Genomic DNA, 20,285 nt, shown 5'->3' on the forward strand with positions numbered 1-20,285 from the left:
GCGCTCGCGGCCGTGGAGTCACGGTGATCACGATCTGGCCGTAAATCGGGTGTGGTGCACGTACCCGAAGAAAGAGGGCGAAGGTGGAGGTGTGCGAGGAAAAATGTCACGGCCGAGCGTACGTCGAGTCGTATCACTGGGCACGTGTAACAGGTGCACTCTGGCACGCGACCAGCGGCAGCTCTCTTTTAGACCCTTGTGGTAGATACGACGATTACGTGACTCCACCGCCGTTCGGCCCCGGCAAAATGGTTAAATGTATATATCATCTAAGAGCATAAATGATGCCCTTTGCTGTTTTAATGCTTTCGTACTGTCAATTAAGTCATATCAACTACTTAATGCACGAGAGAGAAAGAAAGAGAGGGAGAGAGACAGAGTCGTACAAAGAGATAATGTAGACAGGAATGATATGTAATTATCAACAAACTACGCATTTTGAGAGCGAGGGTGGTTGGAAAATCAACGAGCGTGGTGAGAGAATGTAGAAATAGACGATATTCCATTGTACAATATAACTTACAGTCTAAAGCGCTTTCAAATGTATTTATATATCACTTAATGCTAATGGTTTCGCGAGCGGCAGCGACGGCGGCGGCGGCGCCGACGCGAATATAAGCCCGCGATGTATTTATCTTGCGGGGGGGGGGGGGATCTGGTGGCGAGACATGATGGATGGCGGGATGGAAACAATGAAGGTGAGGGGCGGCCGTGCGTGGCACGCGCGCTCGCGCCGCTGCTGGCGCTGCCGCTGCCGAGTCGAGTGACAAAGATCAAATGTCCCTCGAAGGAGAAAGGAAGATAGGGAAAGAGAGAGAGAGAGAGAGAGAGAGAGAGAGAGAGAGGAAGTCACTTGTTTGGCTTGAGTCGTTCGCATGCGCAACGCTCTCTACGGTGTGTACATTGAGCGACTTCGCTTCAGCCTTAGCCAAGTAAGTTTTGGTTTTGGGAAGTGATAGAGTGAGGGGGGAGACAGAGGCTGGGATAGCAAGAGCGAGAGAGAGGTTGAAAGGAGGCAGAGAGAGAGAGAGAGTCTACTCTTGGGACGTCATTATCACTATATGCATCTTACAGGGTATAATTACTTATTTACAGCCAGAGAGTAAGAGTCAAAGTTACTTAGAATATGTATATATATAATATGGCGTAACCATGTCGTTCCAGGTTTAAGTAAGACACATGTATACATATATATATATATTTGCAATAAAATATATACGTATAGTACATATGCATAGGTAAAGATACAGAAAGAAGAGGAGAATTCAACTTGTCTAGCATGGAGCGAATCAAGTATATGTATAAGAGTATATATAAGTGGCATGCAGATAATATATGTTCGGTATCTTTTTTGGCATATATATATTTTATATATAATCGAGATAAAGATGTATATATATAATACTTCAGTTACAAATGCGAGAAAGCAGCAACATTATTACGTACCCCCGCAATTCAAACGTATGAACTCTCGTAAAATATCATTAGCAGAGAAATCGCTAGTCAGATATACACAGGAGACAGAGGACGGAGAAAAAAATGATACTCAAAAGCCAGAAATCTTGGGAGAAAGAGAAAGAGATAGAGAGCAGCTTGTCCCTGTACAGGGTGTTATTGTTACGAAGAAGAAGGGGTAAGGTTGGGAGCGGGAGGGCAGAGAAAGAGATAGAAATAGAAAAGGGAGTTTAGAGGCGAGAGTAATGTTAGCAGTAGTAGTCTAGAGGGAGGATAGATTTTCTTGGCGCAGCGGCGCAGTAGACAGGCCATGGCGTAGCGTCGTGTCCTGAAACAGTCTAAAACCTTTGAGAGCGGCAGCAACACCTCCGCGCGCACTACCTGCGTGCCGCACGTGTCGGCCGTACGTTTCGTCAGCCTTTTCGCCGTCTTGCCTCTTCTTTTTTTGCCTCTGCCTTTTCCCCGTCGCAAGACGGCAGAGAAGGGACGCTGCACGCGGCACGTAGTCGTTGCCGAAAGCTCGCGCGCAGCAACACACATTCACAAGAGAGACGGAAAGAGAGAGAAAGAGAGAGAGAGAGAGAGAGAGAGAGGAGATAGAGTGAGAGAAAGAGAGACGGGAGCGAATGGCATTACCTGTTGTACATCAGCACGTCCGGCTTCCACAGCTTGCTTGGCGTTATCCGCAAATCCTTCACGCCACCGTACTCCGACTCGTTCCACTGGAGGTTGTAGTCGGTCCATTCCTTCGACATTAAACAACAACGTTTTCAATTCAGTGACTTGTCCTCTCTCCGTGAGAGTCCCCTCGCGGGCTCGCTCCCCGTTCTGCTTTTTCTGTTCTTCTTTCATTTTTGTTTTTGTTTTCGTCGAGTGGCTGCCGCCTGCAACCTCGCGCTCCGCAGAAAGTTCATTACCTCGACTACTCGAGGCCGCTAATTATCTCTAATCTCGACTAATTCTGTACGTGAGATCTCATTTTGTCCCACTTGCAAGCTCTAATTCCGCGGCCGCCGTGAGGCGGTTTTTCCGGCATCGATCTCATTAATTACGGCGCGCACCACTTTGCGCATTGTGCCCCACCTCGACGAGAAGCCAACTTTCTGGCGTTCCCCGCCATCGAGAGGTGCGCGAAACGCAACGCATCAAACAAGTATGTCCCGCTTGCCGCGATACGCGAACGCTTTGAATAAACGAGCGTGGATTGCGGCCGAGCGCGCGCCGCCTGCCGCTGCAACCCAATGCAGCAGATCGGGCGGAAAGGAAGCAGAGCGAGAAATGCAAACAAGAGCCGAGCTCCGGAGATATTTGCTAATAACGTTAATGAACTCGCAGCGCGAGAGAATGAGAAAGAGGGCATCAAACGGAGAGCGATGAACGTAGACAAAATCTGGAACATGCAGGAGGCTCTTCCCCGCCTGTCCTTTACTTCTGTTGAAGTGCGAAGACGCGCAGAAGTTGAAGTGTCGAGCAAACATTTGGCGGCAGCGAGCGCGTTAATGAGGAAAAACCAGTTGTGCTCGCGGCGATTTTTGGGTATGCGCGCCGCACGAAGGTCGAGAATGCCCGCCAAGGTTGGCGTCCGACGCGCGCGTACAGGTCGGCCGGACGGGGGAGGGCGCCTCGTCGTTGATTAGACGCGCGAGGAATGCGGCGCTCGCAGCCCCCAAAAATTGCGGACGCGCCGCGCTCACCCATCCCCCCGACGAATTCCCGCGAGGCTTAATGATATGCCGGCTATGCCGGCTTCCTATCCCCCCCCCCTCTCGGCTATTGACGGCGACGGTACTAATGCAGAGCGGCATTACGAACGCCGCCGAATTTAGACGGCACGCGCACGCTACCTCGAATTCTCCGTCTGTTTTGTGTCTGATTGATGGGATGTTGGGCCCGCGCCGTCGTATCGTCGCTGTCGACACGTCGTTGAGGCGGAAAAAAATCGAGGGGGACGTTTTCAGCGAGCGTCGGCCTCGTTCAAGCGGAACGACTCGCGGCACGAGCCACGAAACGCGTCGGCAAGATTCGGCAAAGTAGGTTACTCGTATTTGCGGTCTGCACTCGCGTGGCGCGGAGAGGAGGGGGAGTGGGAGTCGGGAGCCGCCCGACGTCGAGGAGCGAGGAGACAAGTCGAGGCGCCGCGAGCAAGTCGACGTCGGAGTTACGATCGGACCGCGCGCTGCCGCTTGGACGATTACGGGCTACTCGAGTCTCGCGTTTGAACGGGAGCCAAGCGGTCGGTTGTTTGTTTTTCCGCCGGCGAGGGCTGCCTCCCCAGCCCCCGATCCTCGGTGTGTAAACGCGAAGCAAAGTGCGCCCGGCGGCGCGCAAAGCCTCTCTCGGCGCATAAACGAAACGAGTGATTCCGCGCCGACGTCGCGCGTTTCCAGCGCGTACGCCAGCGGGGGAGGGGGCCTTCGTAATCGACGGCCACAATCTCCGTCTCCCGCCACGTCCGATAACCTCTAATCAGCCCGACTAACCGGCCCAATAATTTCCCAATTTGCGCGCGAACCCCTCGACGGATATACTCGGCGGCGGCGAAAGTGCTCGTACGGGAGGAAAGGTTGTTGACTGAAGAGGATTCGGCGCCAGCTCGCGCGGCTAATGAGGCCACTTTTTCACCATTCTTTCCTCCCTTTCCGTTTTCTTTTTGTTTTCTGTTCTTTTTTGCTCTCTCGTTTTTCTCTTCGCGGGAGCTTAACGCTGGTAATTGATCTGGCTTTTATATTCTCTCAAGAGCAATTTCATCGAAGTTCATCAGGCTAAAAGCTCCTTTTCATTCTTAACCCCCACTCGTAAATATTGATAACTCGCGCGGTAGGGCTTGCATTCGGATGTCGGCAGGCGCACAATGGATTCTTTTGGTTTGAAAAACGAGAAGGGGACTTGGCAGATCTCACTTCATAAACGTTATTCGGGAAGCTCCATTCGGCTCGGCATCTTATTACGCGCTGAACATGTGATTTCAAGCACATTGAATTTCTATCCACGAGGGGAAGTTGGGCCGAGCGATCGCGCTCAATGAAAATGCTAAAATCCATGCGCGGCGGAGATGCATTTGACTCGCTCAATATTCAAATCCCCTCCACGACGTAAACTTCTCAGCCGCACTGCTATTTTTACATACATTGAGATTCCCTTGCCTCGTCAAAGTCATATCGTCTGAGGCAATTAAAAGCGGAAGCCCGTTACTGGCGTAGAAATTTCATTTCGGTGCGACAATAAAACTCCGCAAGAGAGAGAGAGAGATTAAGAGAGAGAGATCAAAGTCAAACTAGGCGAAAGACACGAGCCGAGCGAGCAACGGGGCGGCGCCGGAAGTTTCTCATTAGCATTAATTGCTGGCGCAGAGCCGGCCGCCGATCGTCGGGGTGAGAGAGTCGTGTCGCGCGATTTGACGAGCTCATGAATACGCGACTGCGCGCGCGACCGCGAAGAAGCGCGTTACGAATTGGCAACGGGGCGCGGATTACGCCGATTCGACGAGCAGGGATTGTCGGGCGATTAGCCGGGGGGGGGGGGGGGCTCTCTCTCGCCTACCTGCACCCACCCGCTAATTACGCCCGACGAATTTTCGCATGGGCGTCGAACACACTGATTTCGCCTTTTTTTTCGCGCGACGTGGAAAGAAGATTATGCTAATCTATTCATGAAGCAATTTCATTGTAGATTTTTATGGGTCAAAAGGCCAGCAGCACCGCTCGCGCTACAAAGAGACTCGTCACTGCAAGAGTAAACACTCGAGGGCTTTCGTGCTCCCGTGTTGCGCGCGAGCGTAAAAACGACAAAAAAGAGAAAGAGAGAGGGGCGGGGAGGGAGAGCTGGGGACACCCGTCGTATTCTTTGAGCGTTAGTTTTCCTCGAAGGGAAAAAATGAAAATCGCGTTACGGCAAATAATAAGCCCATCTCTGGATGGGGAAAGAGCCGCGACAAGACATCAAAGTACGCTATCTCGTCGCGCGAAAATGCCACGGCCTACGCAAGGCGGGCCGCTCCCTCCACTCGGCGCGGCTGGATAGCATTAATCTGCTCTCGAGAGATGGATACTTCCCGCTCAGTCCGCGCTGACTGCTGCGATCGACGACGGCAAAACGAAAGAGAAGAAAAAACGAAGAGAAGCAGAAGCAGCAGGTAAGCACTCTCCTGCGGTCGGAAATTGCGGAAGTGCATTAAAGCCCGGCGCGGCGGACTCCAGCTCCCGCGTCTACGTGCGCGCGCTCGAGCTTTTCTTTTTCGGAACGGGCGAAAAAGAAATTGCCGCATTAGCGTTAATTGCGGCCTTGCGCAGAAAGCCCGGGGCTCGCGGACCACCGGCTCGCCTCTAATTGCGGGGGGGAAGGGCCATCCGTCATGTCCGCGCAAGACAGGCGGGATCCGATCGAGGCTCGCGCCGCTCGTCGCGCGAGAAGCGCGGCGCCGACGACGACACGCGCGACACGGCCGGCCGGAGAACGAGAGCCGACGCGACTCGATTGCCAGCCCGAGTCCCGCGGGCATCGCGCGTATTTCACGGCCGACCAGGCGCCGACGAGAGAGATTTCTCGACGCTTCGTGATCTCGCGTGCCACGAGGCGCGGCTGGTCGGCGAACTTATCGGGCTCCCTCCGCCGCGATTATCGTTGCGCCGCTGAATTTTCGCGGCTTGTTTTTTCTCCTCCCGCTCGTTCTTTTTCCTCGGCGCGTCGGCGAGCGGAAAAACAGCTCGCGCTCCGCAGCTCGCGAAAAGGACGGGAAAACAAACGTCGAGCGCTCCCGCGCGGCATTATGCTCTCGAACGCGCGCAACACATTCGCGAATGGATAAATCCGTGCAAACGCGAGACTGCGTATCGGGCGCAGAGCCGTTGGGTAAACCCGCGCGCGCGCTTAAATCTCGTGCCTGGCTGTTTGCGCTGGCAATAATATCCAGCGTCGCGCGTAACTGCTCTCGCTCGTAACGACGAGCTACGGCCGATTAAAACCGTAGCGGCGCGGCGAAAAAAGGGGCGAGGAAGGGGCAACTCTGCCGGAATCAGGAGCGTCCCGCCGGATATCGACCAATCGGAAGTCGATTAGCGCAGAGCTCCCGGGCTCGATGCTCGAAAAAGGGCTCTATACACGGCAGCGACGGAATTAAGAATCCGAGCGGCGCTGTCTCTTCGCGCGCGGGCCGAACCTGTTGCAGCTCTTGGCCCGGTCTCCGGCTTTAATTGTCCGTCCCGCCGGCAGTTCGATCTCGTTGACTGCGCCCCCCCCCCCCGCCCCCCGCAGCAGTCGTCGCTTCGACGAGCGGACGCCCCGACCTCGTTCGGCCGCTCGCGCGCCGCGCGGACCGACTCCGCTTAATTAGCTTTCGGATTTCGACTAATTATACGCTCCGGTTGCTCGCTCATTCACCGAGCGCGTCATCCTTTATTTGCATAATGGATTTTCGGCTACGCTCGCGCTCCCGTCCGCATACGCGTACGCGCGTGCGCGCGCGCGCCGGCTCCTCTTTTTCGGCCGCGCGGCGGAATTAATCGTCGTCGGCCGCGTGCTCGCGCGAGCGCCAAAGGCAATTGTAACCGAAGCGCGCGGCTCTCTGCCGCCCCCTCGGAACGCACGGCGCCCGGTCGTCGCTTCGCGCGCGAGCGACCCAAGCGTAGCCGTCAAGGGAGACAGCGAACGTCCGAGCGACGGAGGACGGCCCATTAATAAAAAGAAAGCGGTCTAGGCAGCGGATCGAAGCAGCTTGCGTCGGCCGAGGTCGGCGCGCTCCCTCGGATGGCTATAAATGTGCCCCCCGCCCAGCGATTGATCGGCGCCCCGTCGACGGAAATAGCGAGAGAGAGAGAGAGAGAGAGAGAGAGAACGACGCGGGCCAATCTTCGCCTCGCGCCGCTTATCGCGACGCGGCCAGATATGCAATATCGCAGGCGGGCTCGAGTGGCCCTCGCAGGCCCGCGAGGGAGGTAGAATCGTCGGTTGGCTGGCGCAGGGCTGCGCGAAAGTCGAGTGGCTTTCGTTGCTCGCGCGATCCTCGCCGCCGACGGATTAGTCGCGTCGGCGACGATCGATTGGCTCGCCGCTGCCGTCGCGTCGGCCGGCTCGCGCCACTGCAACAACCCCGCGGCGTCCCCGTGAATTTTCAAGCCACCGGGCGCTCGCCCGAGCCAGCGACGAGTCTCGCCAAGTCCGAACGCTGCTCGGCGCCTTCGTTGTCGGAGCGATTTCACGTATGCGCGAATCAACCCACCGGAACAAAAACAAACTTGCCGCACGGTTTATCCGCGCCGATGCGTCTACGTTGCTGCCCCCAGGATCGACCATAGCTTTTGCCGATTCCCTCTGTCTCGCTTAACGATCGTTGCACTCTCGAGCGGGGCGTGCAAAAAGTGAAGCGGCACGAGAGCCGCGCTCAGGCCGTCGCGCAACTAATTTCGAAAGTAAACCCGCCGGGGTGAAATATCATCGGAGCTAGGCGGAAGCCTAATCTCGTCCGCGCCGACGGCGGCGTCTCCGTCGCGCTCCGCTGGATTCGGCGAGCTCCTCTCTCCGTCGACGTTATCGCTGAATTGGCGGCCGCATCTCCCTCGTTCGTTATTTTTCTCGTCCTCGGCGAGGGGGGGCCTCGCTATCGATTGGCCGCAAACGCTCTGTTTGCCACTTCGCGCGGCGAGCGGATTTCACTTGCAAAAGTCGGCGGTCGTTAGCGGGGAAACCAGGTCAGCGTGGCTCGGCGACGCCAAACACACCGCGGGCTGATATTTTCTTCGGGCGGCGCAGCGCCCCGATGTGGGCTCGTTCGAGATACGCCGGCGCGCCGCGGACCGCGACTACATGCGCGCGAATCGCTCGCGAGTGCATAAAATATCGCTGTCCGCCTCGGCCAAAAAGAAATCCCGGCATTAACGGCTCGAAATACCTCGCGCTCAAGCCGCTCATTTATCAAAGCGCGCTACTTCTGCGAAGATGAGTTATTCGATATTTCGAGCGCGCTCCGCGCAGAGAGACGGAGGGCGAGAGAGAAAAGTAGGATCTGGCGTATTTCCATACGCGCGCCACTTCTGCGAGCTACGCGGAGAGAGAATTTATCTCGGAAAAGGCAGAGAGTGGCCCTTGCCCTCGAGATACACCGGGCGGTCGAGTCGAGCGATAAATTGCGTAGAAAAGTCTCGTGGATACTCACCAGCTTGAGCCAGGCGTTCGTTGTAAGTATCTGATTCTTCTCGTCCTGAAAGCCAACAAACAAGAGCGTCAATCAATAAGCCCTCCTCGGCGGCGGCGCAAAGTTAAATCCGAAAAACAAGCTCGCGCGCGGGAGGAACGTAGGGGCGCGGCCGGGGAAGGGCGGGCGAGACCGACTCGACATTTATTTAAGGGAAAGTTGCCGAGGCAAGAAACTTGCCCCGAGCCCGACCCGAGCCCGAGAGATAAGTAGTTGGCGCAAGAACTTGCTAAGCGTCCTCCACTCCTCGCTGGCGACGGCGCACGTGTGGAAGATTAAGCGCTCGGACACGCTCTGGATATATACTCGCAGCGGGCAATTTTCCAATTAATAACGGTTCGCCCCCACGCATCCCCTATCCTTCTCCGGCCTTTCGCCGCGATCCGTCTCGACCTGATTTCTCGACTCGCTGAACGCGCGCTTGGCCGATCGGATTGCCGACTGCGTCGATCGCCTTTGATCGCCCGCGACGGCAATCTCGGCGGCGCCGCTGCATTGTCGGCCGTCGCAGCTCCGGGGCTCTCCTCCTCGGCGGCTCTCGCGCGAAATGCTCGTCGGCCGCCGAAACTTTCCGCCGCGCCCGACCCAACCCAACCCGAACCCCGCGCGCCCCGACAGCCAAGTTTCCGCGGGCCAGGCCGAATTTTACGAGCTCCGCCTTGCGGAATGAGAGAGCGATGAGCGCGAGTTCGCGCTGAGACATCGAAACGAAGCTCGAGTGGAAACTTTCCTCCTGCGTTTCTTTTTTCTTCGCTCCTCGGTTTTCGAGGTAACCAACATCCGAGCCGCGCTCGCGGGTTCGCTCTCGAACGAAAACAAAGGGCGCCTCGGAAAAGATTCCATTGAAAGTTTTCCCCTTGACTCTAATGAAATTCAGGTTTGCGCGCGGCGTGCAAAGTGACTAACAGCTGATTCGCCCGACCGAGAATCGAAGGGAGAGGGGACTCCAGGCACAATGGCGTGGCCCTCCAGTGACGAGCAGCACGCCCCGGCAAGAGAAATAATTCCGCTCGGCACAGGAAATTAGTTTTTGCGTCGGCGGGAGCCGCCGGCGCTCATTATGCTCGGGCTCGCGTTATTGCCGAGTCGAGCCGGCCGAATCCTGGAGAGGCAGCTCTCAACGGCTGGCGCGCGGGCGTTAATATCAGCGGCAAGGTCGCCCGGTGGTTTTTCCGAATTAAAGTTCGATTAGAAGCGCGAAAGTTCCGAGGCGGGGGACGCGCGCGCGTCTCTGTCTCTCTCGGGCGGCGCGCGAGACTCTTGAATATTCCGCCGAGAGCTCAAACGTCCCGAAAGTTTGATGGCGTTCGGCCGAGGAGGCGAGTTTTTCCAACTCGTTTGCCGCGATAAGCGAGTGATTCCGCACTCGCGGGATACATTCTTCGATACTCGCGGAGGAGGAGGGGAGACCGCCAGATTAAACTATAAATTACTCGTCCCCTCCCGGGACGATAAGCGATATTGGTGAGTGGGGCGGGCGAACGAAATTTCGTCGCGGAGTTTGAAATCGTAAAGTCCCGCGCGGTTAATCGTTGGAGCGAGATAATTAGAATTTGAAAATTAATGTCGCGGCGTATTCTTCTTTGTCGTGGCACATTCTTATAATTGGGACACCTCTTCTTCGTCTCTCTTTTTACTTCCGGACTCGCGTCTAGCAAAAATTCACCGGTCCGTCCGTCTTGGCGTTATCCGCTCGGTAATATAGAGCCGCGTCTTATCGTCGGCGACAATGAAATTTTCTTCGATCGAGATCCGCGCCCGCCTCGAGTGAGTCGTCTTATCTGCATGAAATTGAACCACGAATGACGACCCACCTTCCCCCTTCGCCCTTTTTTCTTTTTACGGTCTAATTACGGAACTTTGGGATTCGTCGGGCGCAGCGTAGGTTCCGACTATATTCATGAGGCGCGCGAGCTCCGCATAGATTATTATCTATAATCTATCGAGCTGAGCTCGCGTTTTACCATATGAAAAGCAGCCGCTCGAAGCGCAAAAGTCTGCAGTTTCAGTGTTAGCGCTGGGACTTTTTCGAATTTCGCGAAACGCGCAAATCGGCGAGGCGACATTTTTATTGCGTCCAATTTTCGCGCGCGGAAGCTCCGGCGCCGAGCCCGACTGCGAAATTCTTTTCGGAATTCACAAGTCATCGACCGATAATGCGACGCACGGCAGTCGGGAAAAATAAACGCCGCGCGCCCTTTTCTTATTTAACGCTTTTTGACAGATGCAGCGTAACGCGCGCCGACATTTGAGTTTCGAGCGAGCAGAAGAGGGACGGGTTTGATGCTACATTTGCATCGTCGCGACAGCTTTTCAAATCCTCTTTAAACATTCGATTATTCAATGCTGGTGCACGCAACTTCCAGCTTCGAAACACGTGCAATTTTTGGAGGATTCACAACGATAGCGAAAGAGAGAGAGAAAGCGAATGAATAATGCCTTGACATTTCTTATAAGAAATAAGGTCAATCTCCTGCCGATGAGGTTGAGCGAAAACGGGAAGAAAGTCAATCGACGTTCAGTATTTGCGCTGGAAAATTTACCTTTAATTTACTTCTCTCTCGGCTGCTTTCCTCTCGCTCTCGTCAGTCCGACAGATTGAAGTATAAATCATACTCTCCAGTTTCATTTCGCTCTCGCGGAATCGAATAGAATGAAAGAGAGTTGTCAAGCGGCTCTGTGCGAGGCAAAGAAAAGGCGAGTGGCGGCACGAGGAAAGGGAAGTGAAAGAGGAGCTTTGATCAGGACTCGATCGCGCGGACCAAATAACCGGCAACGCGAGCACTCACCACATCGATGATCTGCTGTAGGGTGATGCCGAACTTGACCTGCAGGGGTTCGCTCTCGTTCTCCACAGGCCGCTCGAGCGTGTTGTAGTTGGACAGCAGCTTGTTTAGCAGCGCCCTCTCGTACGCCCCTCCGTGCGCGTCTGCAACAAGCCAAACACAGCCATCAGAGCCGAGCAGCAGTAGCAGCAGCAGCAGCAGCAGCGAGGTGCGTTCCCAGGGCCGCGGAAGCTGGGATCTGGCGAGGGCCGCTGCTGGTCGAGAGTCTCGTGAGTACGCGGACTGAATGTTTCACGAGGCGCCGATTGCCGCCGGCGCTTCGTTAAATTAGCGTCGCGCCCGCCGCTCCGAAGAGCGCCGAGCGCTCGTTTTCCCGGGCCGCCGGACTCCCGCGGCCCGGATGTCGACTCTGTCGTCGATTAGCGGCTGCGCGAATGGACTTGCCTGCGCCACTCCACTGTCGTTCATCGATCCGAGGCGCCGCTTCCAATCCAGAGGACGATTCCAGCGAGCGGCGCCGAGCCAATACGAGATCGGCGTCCGGTCGAGCCACGCGATGAGAATCGGCGCTCGCGACCCTCCCGGACGACTTTCTCGCACCCTCGGGGCGACGGGGACGAAATTGCGTTTGCCCTGCGCGCAGCGCTCTGTCGGGAGCAGCAGCGAGTCAGCTCGGCGGCTCCGTCTCCGCGCGCGCGCGCGCGATTCGACACTTTCGCGCGCACTCTCCGGCGCGAGCGACCCACATACGACTCGTGCCAATTTCCATCGTGTAATCGAATTATTATCGCATCCCTCTCCGCCTTCGCGAGCAGCTTTCTCGCCAGCTCGTAATATTGTTATCGCATGATAAGTAGCGCCTGCCAAGCGACGAAAAAACCATCGATTTAATTGAAGCGAGGTGGATGTTGATTAAAAGGAAGCATCGTTACGTGAAATTTTCAAGGAGAGAGAGAGAGAGAGAGAGAGAGAGAGAGAGAGAGAGAGAGACGTTGGCGCACGGAAGCGTTGCACGCCGACGACGACGAAGAGGGAAAATCGATAAAGGAGCGCGTGCACGCCGCTTCCGCGTCTTTGTTGTGCCCGCGTGACAAAGTCTCCAGCAAATCCGTTACACCGCGACCTACTTTACAGCCGCCCGAACTTATCCCTTATCTGCGCCGCGAGCGCCCCTCCGCTTTTTCCGCGCGGGCCGGAAATCGAATCGGCCTATCAGTCGTCGTTCCCATCTTCTCCGCGCGACTCGCGCCGTCGAACGCGCTTTAATGAATGCCGGTGGCGGCGTTCGCTCCGCGGTCGTCGGCCCGGCCGCCCAGCCCCTCCCCCTTTTCTCTCCGACGGCGCGCGTATTTACGCAGTCCGCCGGGCCGATCGTCGTTCCCGCCACCCACTGCCGAACGCCTTAGCCACTCGGCCGCGGTTCAGTGCCGCCGAACTTCTCGACCGCCGCGCCGAGACAATCGCGACAAATTGCATTTTCACCACCTACCTGCCGGGCCTCGTGGCTTTTCAAGCGAGCTCCTCGAGTCGAGAACAATTGCCACTGGCGCGCGCGCGCAGAGCCTGGTCGCGCTTTGGGTTAGAGTGCGCCGCCCACGCCCGTCGCGTTCATTTCCGCGCCGATCGTCCTCGCCGCTTCGCGTTCGACTCGACGAGGCTTCGGACGAAAAATCATTCTCTCGTCTCGCCTTTCAAACTTTTCTCTTTTTCACGCTTGCTCGCGAACAAAGAGCGCGCGGAGTTTGGACGGGCCGTCGCGTCGAATTCCCTCGCGAAGTGCTTGGAATCTGTCCTCGATTCTGTGGCTTCTTCATTGCGGTCGGCTTATCATTGACCGATGGAGTTCAAGACGCATGGTACGGTCGAATCGTCGCACGGCGAACGTTTCCGCGGCAGGGGCTGTACGCGCGTCGAGCGATGAAGGAGGGGACGAACGGCAGTAAAGTTGCCCGTCGAACGCCACGCAAAAGCAGCGTCGTCAGGGGAGGGGGGGTCAAAAACAAACAAACAAATAAAAAGGGCGGAGACGCGCGCATCGCGGGCTTCCTTTCGCGCCGAGAGAGACTCTTTGGGCGACTCGCTCTGCGGCGGAGCAGTCGACCCGTGAGATATTGCTCGCTCGCTCGCGCCGCCCAATTTGCATTCGCGCAAAACAGCGCGCGCCGTTCTCCTTCCGGCTTCTGTTGGAAGTCGCCGCCGCCGTATGTAAAACCGCGGGGACCAACAGCTCGTAAATTTCCAGTCGACGATCAAATTAAAGTCTCGTGGCGCGGGATCGATAAACTTTCGCCGCGCATTCGCCTGATTTACGCCGAATTCGGGGGGGGGCTATTAGCAAATTGAAATTTATTATTTGCTCGGGCTGATGGAACAAAGCCGCCGATCGCGGCAACGCATTATGCAGTGGCTCCCCCCATCCAGGCTTGTTATGTGCATCCGCTCCGGCAATATGCACAGGGCAACATATAAGTTTGTCGAAGCAATTAACTCGTCGCGATAATTGCGCTCTTCTATCTCTTTCTCTACGTCGTTTTTCTGTTTTTTCTTTGGTTCGATGGGAAAGGAATTCGCTGTCGATAGGTATAACACGCGCGAGGGGAGGGGGGCATCGAATGTGCTTCAGCAAACGCTTTGTTTTACGGATGAAAGCTGCGCGACACGGCGAGTTTCGATCCTCTCTCTCTCTTCCAAACTGCGTTATTGTTCGGTCGTTTATCGTGGATTCAAGGGGCTATACGGCCGAAAACCCGACAACTAGATGTCGAAGATTTTTCTGCTGTTTTTCTTTTGGCTCGGCTATGGTATTGACACGCAATTACGAGACTCTGTCTTTACATTCGCCCCGCAAAGATTCGATCGGTCGCTCGCAAATGCAATTTCCCAATTGTAACCGCCGTCGTTTTCTGCTTAGTTGTCATTAACGAGTGTCTGCAGTCAGAAATACGCCACAACCGGTTATTTATTTGCTTTTTTTTTCTGTTTCAGCAGCGACGTTCGTGGAAAATTGGATCTCATCCGAGTAAGCTGGCGGGAAGGGGGATGTGCTGTGCAGAGAGAGAAAAAAAAACAGCAAGTGTAATTTCGTTGTCGCTAAATTGAGGAAAATTGAAAGCAACCAATCGAATTTCCCTGATGTTCGCGAGGCGAGTCGACCGTTAAAGCGCGCGATTAAATCGAAATTCGAAGCGATAATTGTGGAGGGGGGTCGCGCTGTCGTGAAATCGAAAATAAAGAGAGCGAGAGAGAAAACCCGTGCGCCCGAAAAGCGAGAGGAAAAAGGGGGCCGATGCGCGGCGACAAAAGGCTCTTTCGATCCCTTGCGAGCGCTTGAGCATGAATACACTCGAAAGCTAACAACTGTCCCGGCGCGTTTTTGCGAAAGCGAGAGAGGGAGGCCGACAAGCCCTCATCCGCGTCCGGCAAACAAAATCGCTTTTGGCCCGCGCGCCCGCGGGCATTAACTCTATATTTTAATAGCCAACATCTGCCTGGCGTCCGGCATTTGCATATGCAAATCAATCCGCGGTACAAGCGAGCGCGCTCGGTCCGGCCGCGGACTCCTTAACGCCACCTCTCCCTCGCGTCCCCGAGTTTCTAATGAACGTCGCGCGGGAATCCGTCCCCGAGCCCGCCGGCCCCGACGGGCGCACGCGGGCGGGGCTCGCCGCACGGCCGTCGAGAGTGGCTCCCGTCGTCGGGGCTCGTCGCGTTTCGATCACCGAAAATCCGCGATCGCGAACGCTCGATACGACCGTGAGCCGAGGGAGGCGTCGATCGCTCGTCGGGAGCCGTTATCGGCGCATTAGGCGAGCACGGCGCACCCACCGACCGTGAGATAAGACTCCCGATATCTGGCGGGACGTTGATTCTCGCCCCCTCCGCCGCTGACGCGCCACGAGACCAGCAGCCAGTTGCCCGCGGCGAAATCGATAACCTATAGGCTGTTCGTCCGCCATGCGTGCGCGGCCCCATTATTAGGCCGCTGAAATTGTTTTCCCCGAGCGTCGACCGACAGACTCATAAAGGGAAGAGCTGGACACAGAGAGAGAGAGAGAGATATTTCGCTTCGCTGTTCGCCGACGTTTGACGAGCGCCGGAGGGTTAATTCTTTCCGATCGCGTTGGCTCGGCTTTCGCGTCCCTTTGCGTGTGCGTTTTCGCTCGGCGTCGGACGGGTGCAAAATTTTGAGAAGAGATACAGAGAGCGGCGCGATCCGCGCTTTTGAAACGCAAAAAGCGCAGCACGCGAGGCAAAATCGACGAGGGGGGGATTCGATGTTCAACGCTCGATTGCCCGTATTCTTGCGTGGCGCTAAGTCACTTCTGCATGTAGGGGGGGGGGGGGGGGGCTTTTCATTCCCCTCGTCCCGAAATCGGGCCGACGTCGGCTTCTCCCGGCGCAGCCGCGAGTCCCGACGATCTCTCCGGCCCGAAAGAAGTTCCCCAATTCGGAGCGTTTAGCGGGCGGAAAGAGATATCGATCGGGACACGAAATGCCGTCGGGGCGAGCTTGGCGAGAGAATGGAGGCGGCAGTCAATAGTTTATAATTTGGCTGTACAACGTGCGGCGCCCACCGCGCGGGTAGCTCGTTCTCTCGATATTCGCGCGCGACTAGAGGCCGAGCGAAGAGAGTAATCGAACCCGACCGACCAAAACAAAAAAAGAAAAGAAAAGAACCCCGAATGAAAAGTCTTTTTCCTGCGGTAGTGCGAGAGAACGACCGGATAGACGGGGCTCTCGAAAACCCAGCGAAAAGAGAGGAGGTAGAGAGGAAAAACGAGAGCAGAGCGTAATGAAAACGAGCAAGTTTCCAACTTTCTTCCGCGGTTTCTTTCGTATCCGTTGGGATTTACATGTGCGGTCGGCCACGAAAACGAAATCAAGCGTAATTACCACACTGTCATCGCCAGAGAGAGAGAGAGAGAGAGAGAGAGAGAGAGAGAGAGAGAGAGAGAGAGAGAGAGAGAGAGAGAGAGAAGCCAATTAAATTGTCGTCCCGAAACTGCCAGGTGCGCGCTCGGGCCGACTTTTCCTTCGCTAATTGATTTTATCGACCGCTCGGCCGACAGACAGACGGCGTGGGCTCGGTCTTTTTCGTGCCGCCACCGCCGTCGCCGGTAAACAACGATCGGGGTCTCGCTCGTTTTCGGCAAAGCCGCGCGCCTTTCCATTTCGTTCGGGATCGGCGTCGCGATCGAGCGCGCTTACCATAGGTTTGCATTAGCCGCGACGAAAAGAAAAAACACGAGCCTCGACGACGGGCGTAAGCCAGAATTACGCCGCGCTTCATAGAGCCTCTCCTTGCTTCAGGGTATTCAACGCGCACGTAATTAACCGAGGAGTGCAACTCGCCAGATTGCATTAACAATTCATGAGTTTATTAATAATTTAGAAAAGAGAAGAAAGAAAACCCGGGCGGAAAAAGCTTTCACGGGATTCCCGCGGACGGAATTAAGATGTATGGGGAAGTCGAGGCGAACCGGCGGCTCTCGGGCGTGAGAAAAGGCGCGTGACCGAGGAAGGAGAGGTCGCGGTCGCGGCGCAGAGTCGATTCCCGAGCGGCAATTAGGCGAGCAAGCCGGAAGGAGATAAAGACCACGGCTCGTTGGGCGTCGCGCGGAAAGCTGCGACGGGCAAACATCCTTGACCTCCCCTCGGCTGGTCGAACGTTAGGCCCGCCTGAGTAGCGGAACGCGGCGCAAGCGCACGCCGGCCTCATGAATATCCATGGCGGCTGGGGGGGGGGGGGGGGGGGGGCAGAGCTTGATGGCCAAACTCGTTTGCCGACGTATCGCGCCGCGCGCCCAAGATATCGTGCTCGCGCGCTCGTAACGAGGCTCTCCTCGGAGACTCGACGGCGGCCCCGGTGCAGCCGCGGCGCTCTCGTCGTCTTTGTCTCTCGAGCCGCGCCGGCCCCGTTAACCCGCGCTGTCGCTCGCCAAATCGCGCCTGCTTCCGAGCGGCTAGCGGCGTAGGCGTCCGACGGAGAGCAACGCTCGATCGCGTTCCCACAGGGCTTCCCCGAAGAAGCATTTGTCACGCGCGGTCTACCAAGCGCTCGCCGTCCGAAATCATCGAGCAGCTCGGGGCGAACCGCGCGAGCCGCCTACGCCCGCCAGCTGCGTCCGCGCCCTCCCTTCTCCGTTATCGGGGCTGCGCGGCGCGATCGCGTAGTCTCGCAGGCTCGCGAGACGAACAGAAATTGACAGCGTTGCGCGCCTCGTTGGGTGCGCGAGATTCCGTGCGACGGTTATTTTCGGTCGACTCGCAGTCGTACTCGGCGAAGCGATCGGAAAATAAGAGGCGAGTACGAGCGTTGCCGTCTCGTCGCGAAGGTGTACGCGACTGGGTACTCGAGCTGCTGCGATACGAATCACGAGAAATAGCTCGACACGGAAGGCAGAGCCAAGTCGTCGCTGGCCTCGAAAGAGGAACGGACGGCGAGCGGGAGGCGGAAAAACGCGACAGCGGAGAGCCGAGCTGTGCGCGCGGTGGCCCGGGTGGCTTTGAAGATGGGATCGCTCATGCGGGTGCCGGCCGATTAGCCGCGCCGCGGAGTGGTATTCATCCGCCAGTGCGCGCCACGACGGGAGGCGTTTATTGTTTGCGTTTCAATTAGCGGGCGGCGCGTCTCGGATGCAGGTGCGCGCGCCGATCGAGTAATTGCCAGATGCGCAAGTTTTGGCCGTGGGGTGGGGGAGGGGGGAGTTTCTCGCGGTGCGCTCGCTGTGCGCGGCTTTGAGAAGTCGCGCACAAAAGGTTTCTTCGGCGCCAGAAGAGTCGGGGCGCATTATTCCAGCAGCGTCGCAGTGCGCGGGGTGGCCCGATTCGATCGAACCCTCGCGCCGACGAGCTGTCATCGGTGACGACCGCCGCGTGTTCGTACTCGCCGCTTCGGGACAGATCCGCCTGGCTTTCTTTGTCCGCCGCTCGCGAGCGTTGTATTTATTTTTCTTATCGTTTCTTCGCGAGTCGGGAGTATGCACTTACCAGCCGAGTTGCACACGAGCGGGAGCTACGGCCACGGCGAAATTTGCGCGGAAAACCAAAGATAACAAGGCGCGAGCGCGCGACCTCTCCGCGCTCGGTGGAAACCCAAACAACGAGCTTGCGAAAGGAAAGAAAAAATGAAGCCGACGCAGCTTTCAATTTGCCCCGGGTGCAAACGAATCTCGAAGAGACGGCGAGCAATAATTGCAGCGGCAGCGGTGTTGACTCGCCCGCGCCAAGCGCAAAGTTGAGTTCTCGAGCAACGCCGGAAAGAGGAAGAAGCTCGCGCGTTCAAGTTGGCTCTCCGGCAAATTTCTTTCGACTGCCCCCGCCTCGGCCCTCTCCCCAAGCTTCGGTGGCGCTTCGGTCGCCGGATAATGTGTTTTTGTTCAAGTTGGTAGTTTGACAAAGTTGGTCGCCGGGTCAACCGAGTTCGCTAATGAGGACATTTTCGCGCGCGCGATCGGCGAGGTTGGACTCGTTCGGCGGCGACGCGGACTCGCTCGGCACCGAGGAAGGTGCCGGTCGCGCACGATTAGCGCCAGCCGACTGCGTCTTCGTTCCCGAGCTTGGGAGTCGGCTGGAAGTCGCGCTGATTTTTTTCGCAATCACGGTCGTAATTCAAAGTCCTAATCGACCGGGAAATTCACGGCCTCCGCAGGCCGCACGAAGATCGATGGTCCGGCGGGCTGCCCTCGCCTTATTAGATTAGCGCGCGCGCTAATTGCACTGCGCGAGTGTGGGTTTGCAGTCGCGCGGAAGAGCGTCCTGGCTCGCCGGGAGATAGGGTCTGGCGAGCAAAGAGCACTCGATAGAGAGCGGCCGAAAAAGAGCATCCTTTGGATGGCGCTGGCGACGAGGGCTAACAAAGAGGCTCGCGGCAGCGCGCTCGGACGGGCTGAATTGAGCGATATAGGCTCGGGCGACATTAGCATGCAAAGTGTGCGGGCTGGAGGGTCCGGCCGAGCGCGTTTACACTACCTCCCCCCGTCGTCAGCCCGTGTGCGCGCGCGCGCGCGTGTATGCTTTTCCAGTCGACGCCTCTCTGCGGAGCCCACCGAGCGCGACACTGGGGCGATTCATCGCGCCTCGAGGGATTGACGAATCGTCTTCGTTTCGCCGCGAGCGAGAGAGAGAGAGAGAGAGAGGACGCTCTGATTTATCCTGCCGCGACGTGGCGGCAAGCAGTCTGGTCGAGATAGAAGAGGGGCCAGGGGGAAATTCGAGCGGCGCGTGCCTCCTCGCGCCGTTCGGTGCTCGCGCGTACGGGGCACGCCGGGGGCGAGGATTAAGGGCCGTCTCGGCAAAGAGCGAGGGCGCGGAGGTGGGAGATAACGAGGTTCGATTTGGTCCGCTGGCCTACAGAGCCGGAGTGAGAGAGAGACTCCCGGACGGTCGCCATAGCAACAGGCGTCGCTCGCCCGCTGCGGCCGTCAGGCGAAGGGCGAGCGTGCGCTATCGACCTTACGCACTCTCGTGTCCGCGCTACGCCGAGTCTTGTCTCTCTATCGCTCGATTTGCTCTTTTATCTTATTTTTTTTCAACGGGCCGAGCGCTTGGAGCCGTGCCACGTGCGAAGGCGCCCCGAGCGCGGGGATCAACTGCACTTTTCTCTGGCCTCGGCGAGCGGCGACGGAAGGGCCGATTGCTTTCTCTTCCTTCCTCTCGCTGGGTAATAAGTCTCAATTTCTACGGATATAACACGACGTATAACTTGAAAGGATCGAGATGGGAGGGGGGGGGGCTTTGGCAAGGAGAACAGAGCTGACGATTCGATTGGCGAGATCTGCTTTCTCGTCCCATGCGGTGGCGCGTTGCAAGAACGAGAGGAAGAGAGAGAGAGAGAGAGAGAGAGAGAGAGAGTGAGT

At 56.9% G+C, this 20,285-nt stretch overlaps 1 protein-coding gene across 6 annotated transcripts in view; it reads right to left on the reverse strand.

Annotated features, from left to right (window-relative positions):
* LOC131667266 (neuronal acetylcholine receptor subunit alpha-7) overlaps positions 1–20,285 on the reverse strand; it is a 60,993-nt gene that overhangs the window by 32,139 nt on the left and 8,569 nt on the right. For all 6 annotated transcript variants that reach the window (XM_058940589.1, XM_058940588.1, XM_058940587.1 and 3 more), the window contains exons 4-6: positions 11,431–11,570; positions 8,603–8,647; positions 2,092–2,201 (exon numbers count right to left, since the gene is read on the reverse strand). In XM_058940589.1, the coding sequence (XP_058796572.1) occupies positions 2,092–2,201; positions 8,603–8,647; positions 11,431–11,570 (295 nt within the window). The remainder of the gene's footprint in view (positions 1–2,091; positions 2,202–8,602; positions 8,648–11,430; positions 11,571–20,285) is intronic.

This window comes from Phymastichus coffea, unplaced genomic scaffold (assembly GCF_024137745.1).
Source record: "Phymastichus coffea isolate CEN01 unplaced genomic scaffold, Cenicafe_Pcof_1.1 PCOF00063, whole genome shotgun sequence".
Classification (NCBI taxonomy): Eukaryota; Metazoa; Arthropoda; class Insecta; order Hymenoptera; family Eulophidae; genus Phymastichus; species Phymastichus coffea.